At 39.6% G+C, this 15761-nt stretch overlaps 1 protein-coding gene across 1 annotated transcript in view; it reads right to left on the bottom strand.

Annotated features, from left to right (window-relative positions):
- Positions 1-8524: 8524 nt before the first annotated feature.
- Positions 8525-15761, bottom strand: part of AHRR (aryl hydrocarbon receptor repressor) — an 85450-nt gene continuing 78213 nt past the window's right edge. Inside the window, exons 8-11 of the mRNA XM_054192330.1 lie at positions 15085-15284; positions 13305-13423; positions 12227-12368; positions 8525-9644 (exon numbers count right to left, since the gene is read on the bottom strand). Coding sequence (XP_054048305.1) covers positions 8525-9644; positions 12227-12368; positions 13305-13423; positions 15085-15284 — 1581 coding nt within the window. The remainder of the gene's footprint in view (positions 9645-12226; positions 12369-13304; positions 13424-15084; positions 15285-15761) is intronic.

Genomic DNA, 15761 nt, shown 5'->3' with positions numbered 1-15761 from the left:
CGTCACTTCCGCCGCTTCCACAGCGAAACCAACCACAGCCCCGGCGGCCACAGCCCCGGCGGCCACAACCCCGCTGCGCGCGGCAAGCAGCCAATAGGCAAGAAGCCTCCCACCTCAACCAATGGGGAGCCAGCACCGCCTCGCTAAGCCCTCCCCCTCCCTCCGGCGGCAGCAGCCCTGCTCCCGCCCGGTCGCTGCCTGGCGACCCCTGGCGGGCGGGCGGGAGGGAGACAGCGCGAGCCAAGTAACGGAAAGTAACGAAAATAACGGCCGCGTCGCCGTCTGGTAGACATCCAGCCCCGGCCCGCAGGCAGCCCGGGGCTGGCGGTTGGGCCGCGGGGTTTGCAGTCTTCGGGCCTTGGAGGAAAAATGGGCAGGAAACACACTCGGCAACGGCCTTAATTTAAATGCAAATATTTATTTTAAAATGTCTTAACTTTACGCTTCTGACTGGTAATAAATGTAAAATATAATTTAAGAAATACACTTGAAAGTTCCTTCTAAAAGCAGACAGAAAACAGTACAAAAAAAAAAAAAACCACAACAGAAAAGTGCACCGGTTTTAACAAAATTCCAAAATATCAAATCCATGTTTTTAAAATTAGCCTGCTAGTGATATATCTTGACGTCTATTATATACGAAGCAGCATAGTCGATACTGGTTAGGTTACGTGTTTACCAAAGGTATTTTCGCTAACTCGCTTTGCTTTTGCAGGAGTTGCCAGGTTTGCGTCCCCCCCCGGGCGGCCATCGGGGCTGGAGCGGGGCCCAGCGACTTCAGCTCTCTGAATCACACACCTAAATGCACGTGTTTTACATGCACAAACCGGTACGTTTTCAAATAATGCTTGGGTGGTTGCGGTGTTCTCTCCAGAAATGTGCCCTTAAATTTCTGGGATCAGGCACTACCAGTCAGGGCAAAACTGTTGGTAGATCTCCATGTACCTTTTTTTTAATCTTGTCCTCCACTGTGTTTCCTTAGGAGGAGCAGGAATGGCACTCTTAGTACAGGATTATTAGTGGAGTTTGATAGCAGATTATATCCCTTTCCAAGATTAATGTTCTTATTTATACCAGTATTTTTCATGGGCATTTCTGTAACGGTCAGAGTCCTTTACATGGAATCACATTAAAATGCTTGGTAATTCTTTGTGGTTCTAATCTCAAAAGGACTAATTGAAAACGCTGCACTGCATATGTTGTGTAATGCTTCCATACCCTTCTTCTAAAAAAAATTACAAATTAAAAGTGCAATTGCACAGTGAAAGAATAAAAACTTACAGGGGAAAAAAAAAAAAACCCGAGAGAAGCAAAAAAGGAGAAAATGGGTTCCTTGATTTTTTGAGAGAGAGACCAGGTCTAAACACAAAATGATTTGGCAGCATATATACTTGCAGAACTAAACTGTTGGTGTTAGCTCAGAGTTTCTTGGCAGTACAGCCTCCTGAAGAGAGGATATTTCACCAGTAAAGTGACCTTTTTTTCTTTTTTAGGAGTACAGTTGTAATTAGTGAGCACCACTGTCTTATGAAGGAGGGCAGGGGGGAAATGGGGGATTGCACTTCTGCCTAACACTGTTCTTTTGTCAAAGCTTCTGAAGTATGCCTAAAGTGGAAATAAAGCTACAGATGCAGAAAACAGAAAGGGTGGACGCCACAATGTACCATCCGGTAAAATCAAAAAGGTAGAAAAGCTAGAGGAAGAAAAAGGAAAAGTTTTTTTGATGGACAAAATTGCCTTTAAGGAAGAAAGCGTTCTTTGGTTTTGCTAAGAAGCTGTGTAGGGGAGAAGGAGTGTGAGGAAGGACCCTTTCAGAAGAGGGAAGTTCATTGACCGTGCAGATGAAGAATCTTTTTGGCTGTGATAAGAGTAGAATACTGTCACTGAGAACTGAGATCACTTTTGCCTTTTTGAAGCTCATTCTTAGAAAGACAAAATTAAAAAAAAACACACACAACAATTGATGCTTGCCTCTCCTTATCTCACAGTTCAAATGAACAAAGGAGGGATTTATATGGTCAAAAAGTTAAAATAAAAAAATTAAAAAAGATGTTCAGAAGGGATATTAGAGGGATAAGGAAGGAAGAGACCAAGGTGTGACCTAAGAAGAGGGAGAACAGCAGTGTAATTCCTATGACACCCTCCTGTGCAAAATGGGGAATTCTAGACAGGATCTCACCTGATTTAACATAGCTTTTTAATTAGTTAAATACAATTACTGAGACTAGCTACTCAGCTGATGTTCTTTCCATTACTTTCTGCCACATATTTGTATTAGTCATTGGAATACCATAATGCTACCAATAGAAATGTGAAACTGTAAGTTTTGGCTGTTGTACAGCTGTCCCTGGAGCCCTGTTGCATCAAGGAAATCCTGAGCGACTTCAGACTGCACAGCTAGAGCACCAGCTGCATGACTGAGCTACAATCACCAGCAGCAAGAGAGTTGTTGCAGACACTGAATTTGCCAAGTTTCAAAGACTAACCCCAGACAAGGAACAGGAGGGCTTCATGCCTCCTGGAATGATGTTTTCAGTCTGATTGAGAAATACAACTTAGCATTGAATTACCTCAATCCTTGTTTTCAAGAAATTATTTTCAGCCTGAAGTTACAAATTCATTTCTACAGAAAAAATAAGGACACGATTTCAGAGCACAGAGTTACAAGCAGTGGGCAGAAAATTAATGCTGTAGTCACAGAGTAATTGCACCTTGACAGCAATATATCGATCAAGGTGATCTTTTTTCTCCCCAAAATTTGTCTTAACAATCTTTTTTTACTTTCCCTCCAAACCTCCACCCAAAGAAAGTCTTCGCCCAGGCAAGTGTTTGGGATCTCCATATGTGTTTTTTTTAAAAAAAGGACTTTGTGGTTGTAGTATATTTTTCAGCCTGTCACTGATGATTTTGTTCAGAAGCATTTCTGATAGCATGAAAGGGAAATGTACTCATACTGACAAGAAAATAGGTCACGTGCGTTCAAACACGACAAAGATATATTTGTCAGGGTGGTAGTGTCTATGAACATAAGCTACTGGCAGCCCTCTTGTATGAGTCTCCTTCAGCTAAATAAAAACCTGGTGACTACAACCTGAGCTTGGCCACCTGCAGAATATCTTTGCTCACTACACACATTTACTGAGGTCTGCTTCAGTTGCCACATGATTTCACATAGGACTTCGCAAGATTTAAAAGAGAGGAAGAAACTCCAGGGAAAAAAACTCCTTTTCTAGCAAGAAATTTTCTACAATCTGGTTTAAGTATAGGATTTTTGTCTCAATATAATCAGAAAAATCTTTCCATTTTGAATGTTTACACTAAGACAGTAGAGAGAAAGAGAGGAAGAGAGCAGAAAGAAAAGACAAGAAAAACAGAACGACAACTCTATACCTCCATTATTCTGAGGTTGAGTTTTTTAGTTACATGACACTGATGAAAGAAAACGAGTAGGTTAATGTTTTTCCCCAGTATCCTAGGCAATGTATGTATTCATAGGTAGGGGAAATGGTGTCTTTTAACTATTTCAATTAAAACATCACACATATAAGACAAATTAATGGCTTTTCTGAAGTAACTACAGTGGGTGAGGCTGTCCTACTTAAGTTCCAATATGGCTTCAACACAGAGAGTTAAGAGAAGCTTCTACGCAGGAGAAGATGATTTTATCACACAGAATATTCCTGGCCTTAGGCTTGTTGCCTCCCACTTAGTATTTTAAGCACTAGAAATTTCCAAAAGAATTGCACATGCCCTGTTGATCTCAGCACCTAAAGTCTTACTGACCTGGCTGATGCACAAAGGCCAGACCTCCCTATGCCATCAAGAGGAAACTCAATTCTAAGGATTTTAAGACTGCATCACTGTGATCTAATGAAGGGTGATTAAAACATAGAGATATGCTTCACATTATGGTATTACAATCAAGGAGCAGGAAGTCAGTCTTTCCTACAGAGAATTTAGGTACAGTCCCTTGATCTTTCAATTCAATAGTTAAATCTCCAAACTGAGGACCAACTGAAACCACCTTCCCCCTTCCACACTGCTGCCCTACCCACGCTTCACGTTTTCAAAACAAAGATCTGCTTTGGTAGCCAAAGAATCTAAAGTGAATACAAATTATTGATAGTGTTATCTACAGTGGAGGTCTGCCACTGGTGTAACTGCATCCCAGCAAACCTTAGAAGCAGCAGGAAAATTTTTGGTGCACAACTTTACCCCTATCTCAAATCAGGTTGGTATTCAGTAAAAATAGTGGCTTACAATGGTGTACTTCAGTTGGACTTGCATTTATATGGTGTTCAGCAGCTGTCCACTGATGGCTAAAATCAGGCCACGTTCTCAGTAAAGACCTTAATCAGCAGCTTTAGCATTGATAAAAGTCTGTGCTGTCTGTGCACTGAGTAACATCTCAGGGGGAGACATATTCTCAGAGCTTTCAGAACATCTCACCTTCCATACCAAAAAACACACTCCCCAAACATCAGAATTCATGAGGTCATTCTGTCCCAGCCACTGGAGAGTTTATGGCTGAAGAAGTTTGAATGTTATCATCATTCAGATGTTAGAGGCACGCACTGGAAAAAGAAAGGCATTTCTTTCAGCCTGAGTGCTCCAAGTTCATATTAGGTAAGTGTTTGATTAGGCATTTCTTCTACAAGAATAATATTTTTATTGTTGTTACAATAAACGCATTGGGAGGCTCCTAAAACAGACTTTAGGGCTGCGCTTGAGGGATACAAACACCAGCTCATTAAGGATAAAAGCTAAACACCAGTGACTGAAAACATCTTAAACCCTACTCTCAGTGCTAGTTTTTAAAATAGTACCAAAGCAACAACAAGACTAAGAAAATGTAACCATTTAAATTAACTGCTCTGTATTTCATGCTGTTTAGTGACCAGTGCCAGTACCAGTGCCAAGATATGCCATATCTTCATACAAAAAGGTTTTATAAGATTAAATCAGTGGCAATTTCACACGCTACAATACATTGTCAGATTTCAGCCCAGACTCAATCCAGGGCACATGCCGAGAGATGGAAGGAATATATGTGCCTTAAAAGCAGATAGCAAGAGATTCTTTTTTAGCGCTTGTTTCCTCTGTTCTTTCCAAATGGTGTGATATACCAACTACTTAGAAGGAACTGATCTTCGTTTACTATGAACAGTGGTTAGCGATTGTCCAGAAAGAGGATAAGCTGCTGATCTCTTCATAACCCCAGTTCTGAGGAGATTGCTGCATGCGCGTGATAACTTAGACTAGAAAAAATTCCACTGATACCACATTTTTTTCTGTGAGACCTGGAATAACAACTCAGCCACAAATTAAGTGGGCCAAATTCAAATGTGATGCACAGGATAAGAGTGTTTTTCTTGGGTTCAAACTTTATGGAATGATAAGGAAACAAACCTGACTGCATTTACACAGGGGGGAGTTAGAAGGTGACATCTCACTTTTGAGTCACACGTTCATCCACCCTCCTAGAAGGCCATTATGTTTCATATATCAGATTAGATTCTCTTACATGCAGAAGCTTCATCTACCTCTATAACATCAATTAAGATGCATAAAATGTGGGTGATCTGTGTTTGCAACACGAGAAAAATCATCCCAATTGAAATAAACTAGGAAAGCCTAAGAGTAGATAGAGTTATGTCAACAAAATAGCCTTTATTCTATAACAGAGATCTATAGAGAACTTCTGGTTTTAGTATAAATTGCTTCTGCACTGAAGAGAGAAATCTGGCTGGTATAGTTCTCCTACTGCAGTCATGCCAGGAAATATTTCTAGGCAGAGGCAAGGCATTCAGTGGCACAGTCCTCTACAGAGCTGCACCTGGTACGACCACTCACATCTGTGCAAAATGGCACCAGCATGTCCAGACGGGGATAATAGTGTTTTACAGTCCTGTTGCATCAATGTAAATGACAAGAGAAGGTGCAAGGTAGTGTGAAACCAGGCCCAGGTACTCTCATTCGGAGGGTTGCGACAGGGAGTCCAAGCATGGAATTAAACAAGCATCTTTTCAGCAGTCATGCTGGTGTGTCCTCCACTTGTCCCCAGCCATCTATTCCCACACTACCCTGCCTCCACACTGTCCTATTCTTGCCAGGCAGCTGCACAAGGAGCTGGACTGGAGAATATTACAAGGTTCATAGCACAATCCTACCAGCGGCTGTGCTGCCACAGCAGAGTGTCACTGGGACATAAGCAGTGCCACTGCTGCACACCAAGCAATGGTCTATGAGAGCTACTCTGAGAGAGTCTAAAAGGAGCTGCTGCGCTTATTTTTGTAGATCGTGAATCAGCAAGGCAGACTTGTGCACTGCGACTGATATCTGACAGTCTCACTCTACATGAGTACCCAGTTTGCTTGTCCAGAAGTATTTTTGCAATTGGGATTAAATTTAAGTGACATGAACAGTGGTGTGCCAGACAGCGGTGTAAATTCCAGCATTACAGTCTCATCTCAGAAAGGGGTCTGATGTTGCATTGCATCCATGGGTGGGAGTATTAAACCAAGGATATCAAGACTGTCTCAAATAAAAGGCAGCACATTGCCAACAGGGAGATGATTTACCTCAGACACAAAAAGAGATGTTCTCATGGCTTGGGTATGGTCAGCTGGAGTATGGCAGATTCAACTTGAGCTACAGTGAGACATCATTGCACTTCTTTACTGTCCAGTTCTGCCTTTCTGCTGGGAATACTGCCTTCTGCAGGACAGTCATCAAGAGACGTGTGTTATCTCAACCATTTAAGTGTAAAGTGCAGCATTTCAGATCAAACCATTGTTCACAAGCCCTTACCTGACACGCAGAGTATGTATATCTTTACATCTGCCAGCTGTAATGTACAGGCAGTAATTTCTACCAGAGAAGACAGACAGTCTTGGACAATAGCAGCCTCCCAGGTGCAGAACCATTCCCCTACCTGGAAACTGCATTTATCCCTCTTATTTATAGCATTCGGGAGAAGTTTATGCCACTTTGTTGGCATGAAAAGCCATTCCCTTAGTGGCTAGTAGATATAGAAATGAAGACTTTATTTATAACATTTTGAAAAAGAAAATATTCATTATAGGGCTTCTTTCAGAAAGCACATATACATCTAAGCTTTTTTTAAATGATGTGTTTTTTATATAGGTGAAGTTGATATAAAGTTGAAATAGTGCAATTTTTCAAACAAAAGTTAGTGCAGGAGTCAAGCTACAACAACAATAAAAACCAAAACAGAAGTTGTAGATTTTTTTGTGTATGTGAAAATACATTACTGGCCGGGTTCAAAGGAAAGCATATGAATCTGTTTTCAAAAGCACCAGAGTGCACCAAAGTGCTTTCGAAAGGTGTACATCCTCCAGTTAGCTCTTGGTGAGATTAAGCTTTTCTTTTGGGAATGGAACTAGGATGCTTTTGAAAACAACACATCTAATCTTAGTGTGGGATTTGGTTTTGATGTCAGGTGACAATGTCTAACAAGCTGCTAGCAGTCAAAGAGCATCAAATTAAAAAGTGCATTTCATAGAATCATGGAATTGTTTGGGTTGGAAGGGACCTTAAAGATCACCTAGTTCCAACCCCCTGCCCTGGGCAGGGACACCTCCCACTAGACCAGGCTGCTCAAAGCCCCATCCAACCTGGCCTTGAACACTTCCAGGGATGGGGCATCCACAGCTTCTCTGGGCATTAACAATTAACAATTTCCCTTGTTAATGTTACAAGTAACAGCAAGGAAAATAATTGGAGAAATATTTTCTTTTCATGTACATTTAACAGCACTTTGTCACTCATTTATACAAGTGGATAACATCCCATTGTTCAGTTTTTCAAACAGCAACGTGAAATGCTGATGGCTTTAAAATTAAAAAATATGTTAACTAAAACATTATTATTATCAAGGAAATTTGGGAAGAACTTCAGTTTGAAGTGAAATAATTTCTAATGCATTTTATGAAAGTCATTTGTTTTAATTAATGCTATGCTTTTAAATTAAGAAGTTGCATTGGAAAGCCCTTGCCTGTTGCCATTCATTGAGATAAAGGAAGAGGTGATGCTTCTTATTGGAGTAGCAAAAAAATAAAAATGCAAAAACTCCTAAGGTAAACTGGCCACACTGAAGACCATAAACATTTTCTTTTCGCTCAGAGGCATCACATCAGCTTGAGAAAAGCAAACAGAACAAAGGCAGGAAGCAGAAATAGATAGACCTTGGAAATGCACTGTAGACAAGAGAGGAAAGGTGATAAAGACAAACTAGCAGGTATACCTGTGCAGTAAGTAATGATTATTTTTCTGTGCCTGAGCTTTTATCTTTCCTTCTTTCCAAAGACCACTAAGAGAAGGGCAGGGGGAAGGGGGGGCAGTGAAGGGTGTGTGTGTCTGTGTCTGTTTTTTCTCACACACAGACACACATACACACACTCTTTCCACTAGCGTTTAATTTTAGTAACTCCTTTAACCCAACTGTAAGAGAATCTACAACTTCTTGCTTTTAACATTATAAATATTCCAAATGTTATTATATCTATTGTAAAAATGTACATTCACTGGTTTTATGAGGCACAGGACCTGCTAATGTATTTTCAGGGAAGCTCGCATGTACTCTGTTCTGTCCACTGCTGGACAATGGTGGAGAATCCAGGGGCTCACGCTTGATTGCTTGAACCAAGCAGGGGTTTTTAAATTCACATGACATTTTAAAAACCTCGTTACTCTGCTCTTTCTCCTCCCCTGGGCTGGGGCTGTAGAAGTGGCCATAGCATGCTGTGTGTGGCAGGTCAGGCATGCTTTCCAAACACCCGGAGGAGTTCTGAGGGCAAAACGGGGCCACCTCCTTGCTACGTGAACCCTTGCAAGATCTGTTCAGGGTTAGGCTGTTGGGATGATTTGCTACGATGCATTGCCAATTATGCGGCGTGTAAAGGCAGTGCCTTGGCTTCTGACAAGGTGAGGCTGGCTCACAGAGGTCCGGTTCTGTTTTGAGGTGTACTCTATTGGGGTAGCTAAACACCTGTCTTCTCACCGAGCCGTTCTCATCCAACCAGGCTCGGTTTTGTGATGTCAGGTAGTTATCGGCAATGTTTTCGGAATCAGAATCGTATTCCGTTTTGACAGGCATCTCCAAGGGAAAGGCTGTGTCATAGAGAGAGTCTGAGGATATTAATGGTCTCTGCAGTTTCAGATGGTCCGTCGCATAGTTCTCCGCACAACGCTGTTGTACACCCGAAAAAGACTGGCAGCTTTCTGCACTCCCCCAGTGGGAATGGCAAGTTGATGCTAAATTTAAGAAACTTTGGTCTCTGTTGTAGAATGATCCAGCTCTCCTGTTTGAACACGTGTTCATTCGCTGGCTCATAGAACAAGAGCTTGAGTTTCTTAAAGTCCAGCTACTGTTTGTGGTGCAGTTGTTTTGAACACCTAAAACAGATGTGTTAGAACTGAGAGGTTCCTCTTGCATAAAACACTCACCGTTTGTATGAGGCTCAAACTTCACTTTTACATTATCTTGTTCATTTTTTACTGTTGTCCAGCTAAGATGCTTCCACTGGCCCAGAGTTTCAATGGCGCTGTTATAGGAAAGTCCCTCCAGGTTTCCTTTCAAACTGGCAAAACCGCTTGGTATCTTCAGTTGTTCACCTTCTTCCCTTTCAATAACAGTAGAAAAAAATAAGTCAATCAGAGGTTTCTAAATGGATGTTTTCTGGGACACAAATGGAGTGGCTTGACATACATTACAAGTGATACTTTGTCCTTAACTGAATATAGGACTCTCGCACTCTTGTCCATACAACATTTGTATTTGTTTGAGATGTATTTATGTGCATGCATCTGGGTGTCAATGTGTGTACACAGCTACCTTTCTGTGGCACTGTTTCGTTTAAATTCTGACATGCATTTACTCGTCCATTTCAGGGACACAATTCACAAAGACCTTAAATACTGTAGTGCAGTATGGTAACTACATTACACTTCTCTTCTTCCCTTAAAATATATCTAAATAATATTTGTGTGCAGAAAAATGTAGAGATAAAATGCAAATAATATCTTCAATGAGATGTATTTTGTTAACAAGGAATTATTTGGACACATAAGAACTTTCTGATCAAAGTGATTTGAGGAAGAATCATGGGGGTCTTATATTTTGAGAATGCGTAGTTAGCAGAGAGGAAATAAAATGCCTGAATTACGTGTCCAGAATAGTCACAGATATTCATATTAGATGTTGGTTTGTTTTACATGCCTAACTTAATTCATGTTGTCTTTCATTTTTTAAGGTGGCCAGTGAATTCATTTTCCATGACCTCCAGCTGAAGTACTCAACATTAGCAAAGAGCTCTAGCAGAGAAAGTTGCCTGAGCATTTCCATGCCCAATGCAGCAGTTTTCAGAACTCGAGGTCCAAATCTTCAGGTTCAGGATTTGTCTGGAATTCACTAACGTGCTGATTCCTGACCAGGCAGGATCAGTGCTAGAAAACCGCCGCCCTCCCTCACTGAACAAGAGGTGGACAGACATCTCAATAAGAAACTGAGCATGGAAACCTGGAGAGCTAGTAAGGGGGTTAGAAGGTTTTTTCTTAGTTCGTTATTAAGAACTTTTTCCTTGGGTATCGAATCAATGCGCAAGTATAGGATTTTCCAGTAGAGGGAGTCCATGTTGTTAGAAAGAGAGAACGTCCCACTGTAATAAAATGTACACCAAGAAAGCAGAATATTTTCTCTCTTTTTTTCCATGAGGTATTAAATATTTTCAGTCCTCTGCTAAATATTGCTATTGTTATTATTGATAGCCTTGAGATGCAAAAGGTAGGACACAAGTTTGCTGTAGAACTAGGTTCTCAGGAAATGGTCTAATTGGGAAGCAATGGACTGAACAAAATGCAATAGTCATAAAAGCTTAGACTCCCTAATGAAGAATTTTACAGTGAAATAGTATCTAGTGAAAATTCTCCAAAATAATGTATGTTTCCAGGAAGACAGCATATATTTTAGCAAAAAAAGTAGTAGTAAGGATAAAGTCTATTGCAGACAGGAGGACAGAACTGAATATAATCTCCGAGGGCAACTCTCGTAACCCTTCAGTCTGCAGGAACTATCAAGCACAAAGGAAGGATTTTATCCATTCAGAGGGTAAAAATGTAACTAAATAAACATCAAAGAGCACGCTTAATTATACAAAACCCAATTTAGAAGTAGACTTGAATACAAGAAACAGCCTCTTTTAATCGGCTTCTTAATAGAAGCTCATTCCCTCACACAGCAAGATGGTGTTTGTGCCATCCCAGTAAAGGTGAAGCATTCCACCACCCTCAGGTGGGAGCTCCTCTTCTATTCATGTGGATCCTGGGAGATACACTGCCTACAAGGGATATCTACTCAAGAAGTTCAAAGACTTTTTCATTTATTTCTTCCACCTGTGAAGCATCCTAAAGGAAAAAAACGGTGATAACAGCCACATTTTTTCCACTGGGCCAGATGGCAGCTGTGTACACCTCCTGACCCCTGCTCATTCAGTGCACTCTCTTATCTCTTCCCTCAGACCAGCTTGAAGAGCTACCTCAACAAGGCCCACAGGAACTGGAACAGACAGTCCCATGGGGGAAGGAAGAAAAGCCTATTTGGGAGGAAAGGCTAAAACCCAGCACAGAGGTCCCCTTTGAATGCAAATCTGTGAGATTAGCTTCCACTCCAAGGCTGAGCCTACAGCCAACTAGATGTATCTATCTAAAACATACAATGCATATGAGCATCCCTGTTTAGATTATGTTGAACAACCACAACTGAAAACATGAGCTCAATTGTCATCCTTAAAGGAAAAAAACCACCTTAACGTAATCAAATCGAAATGTTAAAAAATAGAAAAACCAGGACGCTAAATCAGCGAGGAGTTTCAGCTGCAAAGTAAAACAAAACCCCAAAATACATTTTAAGAAAGTCAAAACATATTAATAATCAAGCATTTTGGTTTTGAAGTATTCTGGTTTAGTATATATGTACACTCAACTTCGGAAGAAAAAAAGACTGAAGCAATAAATATTGTTTAGGATTATAATAGCCATTTCATATCACCCAAGACAAAAATGGATTTCCATTTTGTAAGTAAACTAAATCCTTCTCATTCAGCTCTTCTCTTGGGTCACTACAGCCCTTTTAAAGATCTCATACATAAAGAATACATTCATTTTTCTGAAATACAGAAATTTTTTTCGTATTGAAAAATATACTTACTTTAACATTTGCTGTTGGGCAAGGACATATTCTGAACAACCACTTCGATACAGAAGTTGAGTGTTAGCTTGAACCCAGACCCAGTGATCTTCATTTGTTTGTACTTTGACTAGAGAAATGCCATTTTCTCCATTATTCTTTGCTATACGATTTAAAAGAAAATCTATTTTAATACAAGCAGTATTTATTTCTTACCTAAACTACAGGCGAATGTTCAAAGGTTTGTTTGCTGCCCTAGAATCATCAGCAAAGTACAAGCTAAAGTATGTCACAAAACTAGGCAAATTACATTTAAAAAATGAAATTTGAAAAGCCTAATGAGGCACTTAAACTGTAACCAAGGATTTTTCATTATTATTAGTTCATTACAATTTTTCCCTCTCAGTAATAGTACTATACCAACAAGAAAATAATCGTGAAAACTGGGGCTATGACAGAGGAATGGTTTTAAAGAAGTTAAAGGTTTCCAGCAGGTACGGCAGAAGGCTGAGTACAACTCTACTCAAGAAGAAGTTGCCTATTGGGGTAGACTCACCATCAAAATTTTATCCATTGTAAAAGCTGAAATACAGCATAGACTCTCATAATATTGCCACAGCAAACACTGGAAAAGCATGAGTTAAAGCTGCAAGCAACTCATGAGTTTTAAAGACATTTATTCTCATTTGCTTCTGTTTTCTGATCTTTGGGAAAAACTAGCATTTGTAAAATATCCGCTTTTCCTCAGAGAGAGATAGATATGGTCATTTACTATTAAGTCTTTCACATAATCTTGTTAAATTCAGTGCTGCTGTATTTAGGAAAGCATACTTTGAGTATTCAGATTTACTATGATTGTTTATATATCTGCAAACTCAGGATCATGGTATTTCTGCCCACTCCAAAACAGCAGACTTATTCAATACTGTCTTTTGTGGTGGTCATTTCTTTTGTTTTTTGCATTTTTTTTACAGAAGTGGTTTTAGGGAGAAGAAAAAAAGATATCGTTGGTACCAAAACCTGGAAAACCTAACAGAAGAAAAGACAAGATTTGTTCTCCATAAATTGTATATAATCCAGAAGTACTTAGCAGACACACCTTTGATTTGGTTTTCAGCAATCTGTAACACATTAGTGAAAGCTGCACCTTCATGATGACTGTTTCTTCCACATAATTCTGCTGCTTCACCCAGACCTGAATTACCTTTGGAAATGGAGCTGTAGAGGACAGAAAATGTGAAAAAGTCCTTGTCAGTGAATGACAATAAAGTAAAATGACAAACTCTGAAAGATGTGATCTTCAAGTTGTTGACTATTAGCGAAGACTTATGGTTTAAATATATAGTAACCAACACTAAATAATTATCTATGTTCACCGCATCATTAAGTTGGTCAAACCAGTGTATGACTGGAATTCTGCATTCAATTAAGAGGAATATTTATGTTTAGGAATATTCTGCTCATGACTTAACTATATCTGGAATAATAAGTTTCAGCTTGAATTGACACAAACACTGTATTGCCTGCTCTGCCTGTACATTCAAGGTACATACATCACACGGAAGAGTTAGCATGACTTCAATTTCCAATAATCATCATATGATTTGAATGAATTTCTTCCAGTCTTCAGTTCGAAATGTATATTAGGGCTTGGAAAGGGTGCCAATTCCCTACACTGCTTTACAAATTTTTCCTTTTATTAAGACGGTCAGAAAAGAAATGACTATATAAATTTGCCCACCGTCCTTGGCCAGCATGCTTCAGGCCTGAACCAAAGGAAACACTGAAGTTAAATGCTCTCTTCATTCTCGTCAAATCTTTGGCCACTGTCCAGTCAGTTAGTAAAACTTAAGTAACGCTTAAGTGACTTAAGTAATTCTAGGAGCTGAATTCTGATCATCAATTAATTTCACCTGGGTCACTGAAAACTAGCAAGTGGAAATGACTTTCCAACTCTGCTCTAAAAGCCTGTGTAGTCCATTATATCAGCCTTCCAGTAATTTCATTCTTGTCAAAAGGATGTATGTGCTAGAACCACATTACATGTCTGGATAGTAAATCCACACATACACAAGCATATTCTAATTAAAAGCCAAATTATGATGCTGTCAGTCACACTGAAGAGCATTTTGCTTCACACCAATGGACCTCATTGCTGTAAGGTTACATTTAACCAAATAAGGGAAAACATAATCCTAGCCCCAAACACCAACTAAAATTCAATCATAGAAGAGTAACAAAAATAAGTGTTAGGAAGGAAACGAGTCTGAACACAATCTGTCTTGATCTTCTGTGATTGCTACCGAGTGATCAGCCCCAGGCCATATAGTGCAATTGTAGACTTTTGCATTCATAAGCCTTCTGTTGTTAGATAAATGCATACACCAAATGCATCTCATTTGACTCTATGTGGACGCCTACCCACACGCACATTCAGCTTTCTAAAGTTTTAATTTTCCTTTGCTTGCTACCAAAATGCCCTAGTCCAAATAATTGTGCTACCCAAAGATACTGAAATTTGAAAACTCCTAGTAAAAATACTTTTTCTTTTCAACTTTTACAACTAGTAGAATGACTTATCGTGTTGGTAACTTCTGAAGGTTAGGAAGATTTCTTAACTTTCCAGTTTTTCTATAAAATTATATGTAAGATAATATAATACTTAATATGTATTATACATAAAGTACAATATTTACATTATATTATATTATCATAGTTATGATGTATTATATGGTTAAATCCAGATAAATAATTCAGTTTTCTAAGAAGGAGTTTTAAAATGGAGAGTTATTTAGCCTAATTTGTGTTTTTTACATACTTAATAAACATAAAGCCCATAGTATACTTTATTAACAGCTAAAATATTAATTTGAAAATACATTGTATTCGCTGCTGCTGCATCATCAGCTTTGTGTTTTGCTTTCACAAGCAGGCTTTTCATCTTCATCTCTGTCATGGAAGGGAGCAGAAGTGGTACCACTATGCAGAATAAGGACAGCTGAGGTGGCAGTACTGTTCCTGATGAGGACTTCCTCCTTTGTCCAAAAAGAAACTTTAGTTTGCCTTGGAACTGCATAGTCTGTTATACAAAAAAAACCAATAGAATTATCTTAAGCATTTAGTGTATAAACATTAAAAATGCAAATACAACCTAGGACTGTGTTAACACCCAAACCAGTTTTGAAACTGAGAAAAACTAGGAATTTCATTGTCTTCATACGATTTAAACCATGCCATTTTGGAGGCATGGTGAGCAGAGTACACCGTATCCACAGTACAATCAGACATTTGAGGTCGGTTTTTGGGGTTTTTTTTCTCTCCTTTGTACTTAAAGTAGAAGTTCTGTGTTACGTTCTGTTTGCCAAGACAGGCAACATATGGTGGAGCAAACAGCTATTTCCTCTATGCCTCACCCTGAAGCTGGAACTATTATTTTTCCATGCTCTGTTCTCTCCGGTGAGATGGCTCCCGAGTTTCTTTCCTCTTGCCCTGCACTTTCTGTAGGAAGTATATGGGCTGGCACAACTCAAGGGCTGTGGAGGCAGACACCAAGGGA

Source organism: Rissa tridactyla, chromosome 2 (assembly GCF_028500815.1).
Source record: "Rissa tridactyla isolate bRisTri1 chromosome 2, bRisTri1.patW.cur.20221130, whole genome shotgun sequence".
NCBI lineage: Eukaryota > Metazoa > Chordata > Aves > Charadriiformes > Laridae > Rissa > Rissa tridactyla.
This window is presented reverse-complemented; position numbering and strand designations above follow the sequence as displayed.